The sequence below is a fragment of the Raphanus sativus genome, chromosome 7, assembly GCF_000801105.2.
Source record: "Raphanus sativus cultivar WK10039 chromosome 7, ASM80110v3, whole genome shotgun sequence".
NCBI classification, from domain to species: domain Eukaryota; kingdom Viridiplantae; phylum Streptophyta; class Magnoliopsida; order Brassicales; family Brassicaceae; genus Raphanus; species Raphanus sativus.
Genome location: NC_079517.1, coordinates 10,867,847 through 10,879,547, shown reverse-complemented (window position 1 = coordinate 10,879,547; position 11,701 = coordinate 10,867,847). Strand labels below are relative to the sequence as shown.

Sequence of the window (11,701 nt, the reverse complement as noted above, 5' to 3'; positions counted from 1 at the left end):
TTATTAATTTAAAAGAATTTTCCTTTTACACTCTTTTAAATACTTTTAGCATAGAAAATGAAAAATAATACTTATTTTATGATATTATATGTTGGTTAGAGTTTATAGATTTTAATTTTAATTATTTCTATTAGATTTTTTATATAGTTTAAATATGATGAATACATATTATATAATAAAATTCACTTTTACATGTAACTCAATAAAACTAAAACTAAAATTAGAGATGAAATTCATTTTGAAGAATATATAAAACAAAAAAGTGTATATGTTTATATAAAATTTATATGTACGGTAATTATTAATTTAAGATTTTAATAAGATCATATATTTAATTAATAATTTTAAATATTATTATCTTATTATTTTATCTAATAATATCATATTTTGCACCGGTCTAATTTAAAACCGGATAAATTTATTAATTTATAGTATATATTAATTTATTGAATACTAATTTATAGAGTTTATACTATATATCTAAAATATTTAAAGATTCAATATGTTATCAGGTAGATGGGTCATCTACGAAGATTCACTCTCAATCAACATGCGGAACATATGACAAAACTTTGAAATTAGTGTCGGTCCTAAGAACATCCCCATTAGTAAAATTATAGATGGGTTTGATTTCCAATACAAAATAATTATTTTTTTTGTTTGATTTTAAAAAATAAATAAATAAATGAACTAATTGCGAGCTGGCATGTGGTGTGGGATCCGCGAAACAGATTCATAGTTTTGCTGGAGTCTATGATTATTTTAATGTTTTTTTTGGAAAATATGAGAGCTTGGGGTGTGAACCGAGGATGCTCTAAGCATGGCGGATCTAGAAGTGAAAAGGGTATAATCTGCACATATTGGCCCAATGACCCATCGAACTAACACTATGAACCCGAGTGAAACATTGGGCTCAATCAACTCATCAAAGCTTATATTTCATAGAAGACTGAAACTTAAAAACAGGATAGTCTGGAGTGGACTAATAGGTTTGAGTGTGAACCTAAGCTAGCTGCATAAATTTAGCACCAGAGTTTTAGGAAACAGTAATGTCAAATATGAACTATTGGATCATAGTGTGAAGTCGACCATGATGGGATTGGATCATGTAGTCTGATGGGATATTTTATATACAGACGACATGCAATGATTCTGTTTCTCTGGCCACAAAACCTATCTATTGTATTGGCTCCTTTTCTTCTTTTTTTTTTGGTAAAAAGGCTCCATTTTTTTTCTTTCGTATACTATTTACTGGTATTCATGAATCTCAGAATCAAAAGTTTAAGAATAGTTCGTGTAGTCTAGTGATTAAAAAAGGGAAATTAGGATGCATACCAAAACATTATGTGGTATTTAACGTCATACCAAATGTCACCTTTTCGCACACTGTTTATATTTTTCGTTAGACTCTTCTATCCCTACGTTGATTCATTCGTCGTGAGAGTAAAAAATCCAACAGATACGAAGTATAATTCTTTGGATTTGCACAGTTCAAAAATCTAAAAGATTTCTTAATAGATTTTCTAAAATCTCTTATATCGAAAGTATCTTCTCTTTTCTTAAAAATCACAATTTCTTCTCTCCTCATAGCTCTCTCTTTCCTCTCATAGTAAACCAAAGCTAAACATCAGCTTCTGCAAATCCAGTCATAGAATGAAAGGAGAAGATAATTCACCTCCACCTCTTATCATCCCGGAACGGATTTTTACCGTAAGCAGTGAACCAGTCGAATCAGAGTCACGCCCTACCACAAACCCCATGCAATCAGACAAATACTGAACTCGCTCGATGCCGAAGAAGTCGATACTATCAGAGCATTACCCTTCGGAAAGCTCGTTGAAATCGGGGAAATGCCTTCTTTTTCTGGACGGTTTGGTCGATTCATCATCTCCCGGCAGTTCAAAATCAACAAGAAACACGAAGAATGGTTCATATTAGCCAGGGTATTTAATGTTTATAGTTGGCTAACAATATTTGATAATCGTATTTGTAGATAATTAAAAAATTTCTAGTCTATTAGAAATCTCATTGTAATGTAAATTATGTTAGCTGGTTACAATAATATTTGGTATTGTTACAAACCACAACAAATAGTTAAATAATTTATTAGCCATGGTATTAATGTTTATAGCTGACTAATAACTTTTGATAAACGTAGTTGTAAACAATTAACTCTATATTATAATTTCTATTCATATAATTAGATATATCTATGAATAAGTTTGTGAGATTTAGTGTTAGTCGGCTAAGATATTTAATAACATTCGTTTAATTCTATTTGAAATCTATTGTTAAATGGCTAACATATTTAATAACTTATGATAATCCATTGTTAAACGGCTAACATATTTAATAATCCAATAGGAACCCCATAACTCAAAATCTAATGTCTAATCTCTATTGTGTTTAGATTTTAGTCTTTTTGGGTTCAAGATTTAGGGATTAGACATTAGGGTTTGGGTTTAGGGTTTAGTATTTTGGGTTTAGGGTTTAGTGACTATGGTTTGGGTTATGGGGTTCCTATTGGGTTTAGGGTTTAGGATTTAGTGACTAGGGTTTGGGTTCCGGGCTTTCTGTTGGGTTTAAGATTTAGGGTTTATGGTTTACTATTTTGAATTTAGGGTTTATATTCAGGGCATTGAACTTTTTGTTTCGGTTAAACGTTTATTAACCTATGTATCTTTAATATAAAAATTAACAATCGAATTGGTCGGTCAACAATTACAACACTTAGATCATTCAAAAGGTATCCGGCTAAGCGGAAATTTTAAACGTGTATATATTATATTAGATATCCAACAATTTGACATTACCAACAAATAAATATACATAACATTATGTGTATGTACATTTCATGCACCCTAGCTATGCTCTTAATTTCTTATAGTTTACTGTATTGTATTATAGTATCAAGGGTTTATGATCAATGTTTAAAAACTAAGAAAACTTATTATTATACATTTACAATGTCAATATCTCACACTCTGTCTAGAGTTATTTAGTACCAAAATTGTCCAATATACTTAGAGCTGGCTAAGATATTGTTTTGTAATGTATATTTGTAATCAATACGACCATAACATAATTTGGATAGCTAAAAAAGATTATACACATTGTGTACCTTAATTCCATAATCATGCTTGATGCTTACACCTGCGGGAGTTAACTGTTTGTTCCCACTTTAGAAATCTACTTTAGATATTATTGTACTTGATTAGATATTATAAGATCTATAATTGTACTTTCCCTATAACCTACAACTCTACAAGATCATCTCATTGAAAGGATAGTCTCGACTTATCAACAACTCCCACTTGCATAATCACCTTCCCTGTTTCACTATTTTGGCAAATGGTTAGTTTCCATGTTTTCCTTGGTTTTTGAACAAATTATCCCTTAAAAAATTCCATAATTTGAAAATAGAGAAGGATATGAATTTTTCAAATGATAAATATTTTAGGGGGTATACTCAAAATAGGGGTTTTATTTGATTTTTAAGCAAAGAAAAATTTATTTGATTTTATATGATTTCAGCTAAATTAAAGAATTTTTATTAAATTATTCTATAATTTAGATTAAAACCATGAGATTTAGATTTTTATTTTTTAAACTAAAAACTCTATTAAAAAAATTTCAAATCACTAAAAACATTTAAAACTCACAATTTAAATTATTTTTAATAACATTACGTTTCATAAAATATGTTTTAATCACTTGTGTGAAGTCAAATATTAAAGGGTTTATTCAACTGATAGTTTGAGATATATTAAAATGACAAATTCTATGTTATATTAAATTCAAGTGAAAAATATGATTCACTTAGAATACTCTTTTCGGTAAAATGTTAAGATTTATACCATTTTTAAATTTTCACATTGTTGCAACCAACTTATTATTTGTTTTTTTGAACAATTTATTGTTGTTCAAAAAAATGTAAGCAACTTATTACACATGGAAGAAAACAACAACTCAGCTAAAAAAAATTAACAACACAAGAATATCAAACACTAAACTCAAGGAAGCCGGTAAATGGATAGGTAGAACTGGAGGGGTGATTGAGCTGGTGGAGGACCTGACTTGAGAGAGAGTAGGCAGTCCCGAGGAAGCCAGTCCAGGGCTAGGTAGATGATGAGTGGTGGAGAAGAGACCGCTGTGAAGATATGCGCATTCCTCTCCTTCTATAATAGGTAGATAGAGGATTGAAAGATGAGATTGATTAGGCAGATGGTGTTGGCATTAGACTGCTGGAGAATCCACGCACCTGCTGTGTGCAAATCATTAGGAGGGTTGGCCCAGATTAGAGGTGCGAAAGTTTGCTATATAGTGGAAGAGTATTCACACTCAAAGAATAGATGGTGATGGGTTTCAATGCCTGAACAGAGTATACAGACTGGAGGTATATCCATTTCCCAACAGCGCAGCCTATCTCTTGTTGGCATTCTCCTTAGCAAAGCCAACCAAGTCATGAACGAGTTCCTAGGGATATACTCTTTGAACCAAAGCACTTTGCCAATAGAAAGTAGGAGACAAGACACGTAAGCACCACTCTTTTTTTTTAACACTCTTAACAGTATTAACTAACAATATGATCCACAGTCCACTTATAACACTAACAGTATTAACCACTTGCAATCTACCGTATATTCTTTTCCATCTGTATACCAATGGTTTTTAACAGTTCAAATGCATACATAGTGGTTAACATAGAGCGGCTTTTTTTTGTGTATAACTAACCTGCATAGCATCATAGACAAGAACAAAGATTTGACAACACAGACAGTTTATTCAAGATGTGTTGCAGTTTGGTAAAATATGATTTTTGTTAACTTTAGCCCAAAAGAAAAACTTTTGCTAAAATAGTTTTTTTTTTTTTTGTAACATGCTAAAATAGTTTAAAGTAACTTTTATTGGGTTAATGGTCTTATGTTAGAGCTTTTTGGCTGCACTTTTAAACTTAATACTATTTCCATTTCATATTATTTGTCGTTTTAGTTTAATAATTTTTTTTAATTATAAGTATCGTTTTATATTTTCAATACATATATTGAATAAATTTTACAGATTTTATATTTTTAATTCATTAATTGACAAAATATAAATAAAATGATATATTGAATAAGAGTAAAATAGAACAAATATTAATTTTTTAATTTGTGTGTAAAAAACTTAAATGATACATATTGTAAAACATAGGGAATAGTTAATTTGAATGTACAATTTTACACAACAAGTACCATTCAACTTCTATTTTTGTTCTTATAACTTCCAATATAGCTATATATATATCACCATATAATTAAAAAGAGATTGGTTGGTACTAATTCTCTCACTTGTCTGAAATTTATAAGAAAGTTACCGAGAACTAGACAGGATGAAAGGAAAAGAAAACCAAAAAGATGTTTATATTTTCATATTCTTTTTTTGTTTTGAAAAACTTATATTTTTCATATTCTTTATTTCTTTACCCTTTGCATATTTTGTGACAACTCATAAACACAGACTCTTTTATTCCTCTTTTTGTTCTCACCCTCTTCAATTTTTTCATTGTTATAAAAATCATGTGTTCTGTCTCTGGTCCTTTCTGCTGGTACTGTTTGGAAAATTAATAGTATCCTTTTTTGTTATAACTTCTTCTGCTCTGCTACTCTCTGCCCATTCATTAACTTCACTTACATCCAACTTGCAAACTATTCATTTTCACCTCTTACTCTTTTGTCCTTTCCCTTTTTTTTTGGGACCTTCACCTTTTCAAACTCCCAAAGCTTTATTTATTTCAGAGCATTTAATTTTGGTATTTTCAATTTTAATTCCAAAACCAAAAATTGTCTCTCTTAAATCATGACGCCTTGAACTTAAATGAAAAAGACAATAATTTGGTCTCGAGTCCCTACAGATTGCAATTCTTATAGTTTTCCGAGTGCTTGGTTGATTTTTTTGGTCTTGATTTGATATTGAATGTGACTAAACTAATATGGTTGAAGTCTTGGTGTTGATGATATTTTCCCATTTCGATAATTATTGAAACGTTCCAAAAAGACAAAAGCTGACATTCATAAAGTTTTTTTGGTTGTGATTGTAGAAACTTATATGATCAACGTCGAGCATGCAAACAAAAAAAAAATAGCGAAAAGAACTTTAAATTTATTATGTTCTTTTTAGGAAGAGTTACGTAAAAAAAAGTAGGACACACTGGCTTTTTGAAGTTCAATAATTGGTAACATGTGACGAACTGAAATGTAACCAATATCATTTTATAATAAATCAACAGTAAAACATGAGATTCTTAACATTATCACTTAGTTTAGGTAATGGAATCGTCTTGGGAAGACCCACTCGAGAGACGTAAGATGGATTCATGGAACCTCCATTAGTTTCAGATGATCTCTCGATGTATAGCCTTCCTCTGTACGCAGCAAGGTGAGCGTAATAAGCCGGTGGCACGATAGAAACAGGTTTCGTGCACCTCACGAAAGTGTAACACAAGTTATAAACAAGTCTCTGCAACTCATCCGAAGTAAACTCGTTTTCGTCCCAAAGGATGTGGTAGTGCGTTGGCCTGCTCGTGCCTTTCACTCCCAAGTGGCTACAAAGATAGAAATCGAACTCTTTCGGATGCGTTATCACCGTATCAACCACCGTTCCAGGAGGGATGTTCTCGTGGCAGACGGGATCGCACCGGAACAGCCTCGTGTGGTGTCTCTTTTGGACCACGGCGAAAGTTATCGTCGGATTGTAACCGTGGAACTTAGTACAAGCGGTTTTTATCGACTGGAGCTCTTCTTGGAGGACTTTCTTGAACTGTGTCTCGCTCACACCGTCTCTGAAAAATATGATCCTAGTGGGAAGCTTCTTTAGGGCTTTTTGGAAATCTTCAAGAAGTTCCTTGACCATCACGTCGAGATCTTGAATGATCTCTTGCCTATGGGTCTGAGACCTCATTCTCGAGACGTACCGGTTAGCTTCTGGCCAGTTTATGCTCCCGACCACAGCCGCAACAGAAGGGCTGCAATCATCAAACGGATGAGGATGCGTTACATCAGCTCCCATGAAGATCACCGGTTCATCGAGCCTAAACAGTCTAGGGATGTGAGAAGGTATGGAGTTATAGAGCTCGGTCATGGTTCCACCGATCTTGGCGTTTATCTTGAGAGCCAAGTTTGAAACAAACTGAGAGTTGAGCTTAGTGATGTTAGGGTATAAGCAGCATTGTGTCACAACGCCTATTCTCGTCTCTGCTATCCTCTTTAGATCTCCATATCCTTTATGCTTTCTCTCCATTACACAGATAATCAGCTGGAGATTGTTTGATGCAGCTCTTTGAATCTCCTTCAGCTTCAACTCCAGAAGAGAAATGTTGTTGAGTATGTTTGATGGTTCAAAGAAGGTTGTGCTCGTTGTGTTCTTGCTTAGGAAGACTCCCAAATGCTCACACTTCTGAGTGAGCTCGTTTATGAACTTGGGAACGGTAGATTTCTGATCTGAGCTGCCTCCAATACTCATCAAAGCCCATCTAGTCCCTTTAAAAGCTCTGCTTTCTACAAGGCTCCTTGGCCTGTCAAGTTTCAGCTTTGGAGGTTGGAGTACTCTTCCTTTCAGCAACGTCATATCTCTAGAGACTTCCAAGTTGAACTCTCTCGCTTGGTTCCCACTATTAAAACATAAGCAAATGATTAAACCCTTACTGACGTTTATGACACAAAGAAACATTAATGGAGTTACCTTGATGGACCGACCGGTCCTGCCATGACCTTATCAATAGTTTCTTTCCTTTCATTTGGTCTTTGACATCCCATTTTCATAATCTTTGCAGTTTGATCATCTGAAAGCTTCCCAAGAAACTTTTGGCCTTCACATATCATACATAGCTCCATAGGAAGGTAACAAGGCCTTGTCCTACTAATCTGAAGACAAGGCAAGCTCTTGAACTGAATCTCATAGTTGTAGTGATCTTTGAAGTAACTCATAACCCTTAGCTGCTTCCCATCTCTATCCTGAAACCATAAGCTCTCAGTGATCTCCTCTGTTAACCCGAAAACGCGGTACCTTTGAACAGTTTCTCTATGGCAAACAAAGACTCTTATGTTCTTAAGTGCTTTCTCCACTTCTCTCCTTTCTTCCAAGCTAAGTTCTCTACCTTTGTTCCTAGAGAGATCCTTGAGAAACTCTAGCCTCTTCTGCAAGTAAGCTATTACTCCAATGCTTTCATGGAATGCTGCTATTGAGAGGTCTATGTTGAGGGCTAAACCTTGCTGAGTCTTTCTAAGACTCTGGAAAAACCCTCTGAGTCCAACAGCTCCTCCTCCTATCTCCTTGGATCCACCCATAGAGCTAGAGTAAAAAGATCTTCCAATAGATGTACATTTCTCAGTTGGATTCTCTCTCAAGATCACATCAAGAGCATGAATGTATTCTTGAGGCAGAGGAGCCCAACTTTCACCTTCCTTCCTCTGCTTCTTTCCATCAAACTTGGATACAAGCCTCATGCTAACCCTAAACAGTTTATCAATCTTCTTCTGAGGTTGCTTCACACGCAAGTCACCACCGCTCTTCTTCAAAGTATTGCATGATTGGATAGGGAGGTTAACAAAGAACTCAAGCCTGTCTTCTTGAAACTCCACAGGGCTGTATATGTTCTGCCTACCGTCAAAAGCTGGAACGGTACCGGAGAAGCTATCCCCTGCTGTCTCCACGAGCTTCTGTTTGATCATCCGAGCTACTTCTTTTGAAGGGTGTGGAGAGATGTCTACGTTGTAATGGTATATCTTCTGTGAAGGATCAACCTTGACAAGGAAATGGTTGGCGAGAAGGTAGATGACAGAGCCATCTTGACCACCAGAGTCAGGTCTTTTAGCAACCACTAATGCTGCTGCTTCTGTGGATCCACCCGCTTTGATGTTTAGACTTTTGGCTTTATGTTCAGAAACTTGCTTCTTCTGCTTTCTCTCCACAACTGTTTATTAGAGACATGGGGAAGAATGTGAGTCAAAGTCAAATAAGATTTTAATTTTTCGTTTTCTTTTTCACAAAAGATGCAACTAAACCAGAACAGTATTAAAACAGATAGAGAGTTTCTTTCTAGGGAAAAGTTTTCAGACATTAACACGCAAAAGAACATTCAAGAAAAAAGTGAGTATTATTATTGTAGTACAAAAGAGAGGAGGACCATATTGACATTTAATCAATAGTGTGGGAAAGAGAGTTATAGCCTTGAAAACCTCGTCCAATTAAAAAAATAAAATAATAATTAATAATAATCTGGACATAGTTCTTGGAGAAAACCCTTCAGACAAGAGAACAAAAAACATGCAAGAAAGTAGCCAAGAAGAGAGAAAGATTGTCTCTGCCCTCACCTGGAGAAAGAGAGAGCGGTTTGGGTATTGAGTTGAAGAATCTTTGGTCAGGAGGAGGAAGAGGGAGTAACGGAGGAGGAGGAGGATGAAAAGGGAGAGGAGGAAGAGTGTTGTGGAACTGAGAGTAGAAGCAGTAGTAGTAATAGTAGCTAGAATGGATGCCGGTGGAGAGAAGATTCAGACTATGGTGGGGAGAAGAAGGAAAAAGAAGAGGGTTTGTGTGAGCATGGTGAAAAGGAGGAGGCTTGTGGAGAAGAGGAGTTCTTGATTTGGAGTTGCGGATGTGTTTGTTAGAGTGATGATTCTTGGTTTTTTCTTCCATTGATGAGGAAAAAAAAAAGAGAGAGACCTTTCAGGAAAAGCAAAAGAGAGAGAGGAGAAGGTGAAAAGAAAAGTGTGGTTTATTATCAGATAGACAGAAAGGGTTTGTCTGGTTTATGCTCAGGGAAAGGTCAAAGTGTCTTCCTCTGTTTTTATTTTTGCCCTGCCTCATAAAAAGAAAGAAAGAAATGATGCTATTGTGATGTCATAAATACACTCAAATTGTTTTAAACAAAAAAACTAAAATTTATGAAAAGAGCCAAAAGTTAAAAAATAGGAATTTTTGGTTACAAAGAAAAAATAATATTTTAACATACTAGTATATGTTTGAATTGTATGTTTTATAATGAATTAGTTTTGGATAGAACTTCTTTTGGTAAAGATTTTGTACAGGTCAGGTCAGGGTTATCGATTGGGGTGTAGTATACACTGTATATCACTCTCATTCAAAAACATAATTATATGTAGCGAATTTGAAGAAGAAAAAAATAAACAAAGTTGGTTTGTGTAAATCTTACCCGATTATAATTAGAAATTGATATGTTTTTTCAACGGCGTAAATGATTAGATAGGCCTATAGTTTTTTTCTTTTTTAGGCCTATAGTTTCGTAAACCCGAAGTTGCACACATTTTTTCTTACAAAAATTGACCAATACGCTCATTAAAATCGAGTTACGGGGACCATTCTATTTAATTATTTATTCTTGGTACTATTTTCTTGGTACAGTACTTCATTAATAAGACATTTTGGACTCTTTCACAAATACACAATACATATTTTCCGAAAATGATTTTATATAAAAACAATTTACATGTCTTTCGAGGTCCATGCAAAATTACAGCTAGATAATATAAACAAATTGTAGCAACAAAAATTAAATCGACCATTTTTTTAAGAAAGCAAAAAAAAAAGATAATTGGAAACATTATCAGATGTTAGATAATGAATCTTCATATTCATTGTTTATTTTGAGAACTATGCAATAGTATTATTTTCTTTGTAACTGAACTATGCAATAGTAGTATTACATGAAATAAACTAGTTTAAAGAGCCTTTGGCTTCTTTCATTTTGATGGTGACCCAAACCCATCTCACAATTATATAGGTCCCACAAATTTTATCTCATTTATCTTAAAAGACCTAATAATGATGAACAATGGTATCAAAACTTCATTTCAATCGGTTGATCAAAAAAAAAAGACTTCATTTCAATCGATATTTATGTTCAATGGTATTATCCCACCCCTGTATTTTCTTCAAGTTAATGGAAATTTCAGTATATCAAGTTTTGCAAGTTTTGTTGGTTACGGTAATAATGAAGTAACGCTTAAAGAAAGATAGAGAATCAATGGATTTTTAATGGGAACTTTTTAGTATATATGGTCAGATTCAGAGAGTTTCTTTTGTGTAATGGAACACTAAAGATTATGACTGGGACCAAAGAGATTTGGTCAAAGCTAAAAGTTCCCTACAAATCCATTGTTTTGGCCTAAATTTGCTCCACTTCTAATCCAAATAGCTACCTATAATCAATTAATTAATTATTATTATTTCTCTTTCGTATAAAATTATCTGGTAGGTGACTAAGAAATAAAATAAACAATTTTGTACAAAATTTGGGTTTGTTTGGTAAACTAATGAAAATTTAAAATAAAAAGTAAAAATTATATAAATTTATTTAAGCTGTGGTATATTTTTCACCTTTTTATGTCAAGATTTTTGCTAAAATAAATAAAGCACTTAATTTAAAATAGGATGATTATAATAGTGTGATCTTTTTTACTCTAAACAGGTTTACCAGTCAAAATCTTTGTTATCTCAAAGTATTTTGTTGTCTATTATCTCAAAACTTTACTAAATAACTGCACCCCAAACTTTTTACCAAATAAAATAGAATTATGGGATGTTGTGATGTCATCGGGGAAATATGTTTGACGTGGACCCTAAACCTATAGCTAACTCAATTAAAAATTATTATGAAAAATACATAGGATAACTCCAAAAGTTTTTTTGTTACAAATATAACTTA

The 11,701-nt window shown here is 33.4% G+C and overlaps 1 protein-coding gene across 1 annotated transcript; it reads right to left on the bottom strand.

Annotated features, from left to right (window-relative positions):
• Window positions 1-6,237: 6,237 nt before the first annotated feature.
• LOC130497445 (protein argonaute 7-like) lies at window positions 6,238-9,827 on the bottom strand. Its single transcript, XM_056990224.1, has 3 exons — window positions 9,351-9,827; window positions 7,720-8,950; window positions 6,238-7,648 (listed from the first exon to the last, which is right to left on the bottom strand). The coding sequence occupies exons 1-3, from the start codon at window positions 9,670-9,672 to the stop codon at window positions 6,262-6,264; spliced, it is 2,940 nt and encodes a 979-aa protein (XP_056846204.1). The 5' UTR covers window positions 9,673-9,827; the 3' UTR covers window positions 6,238-6,261.
• Window positions 9,828-11,701: the final 1,874 nt, after the last annotated feature.

What these genes read in the sequence shown, in the direction of transcription:
- LOC130497445 (XM_056990224.1), bottom strand. Translation starts at nt 9,672, where the DNA reads ATGGAAGAAAAAACCAAGAATCATCACTCTAACAAACACATCCGCAAC. An exon ending in ACCGCTCTCTCTTTCTCCAG is followed by an intron (nt 8,951 to 9,350) that starts GTGAGGGCAGAG and finishes TCTAATAAACAG; the next exon opens with TTGTGGAGAGAAAGCAGAAG. An exon ending in GGACCGGTCGGTCCATCAAG is followed by an intron (nt 7,649 to 7,719) that starts GTAACTCCATTA and finishes ATGTTTTAATAG; the next exon opens with TGGGAACCAAGCGAGAGAGT.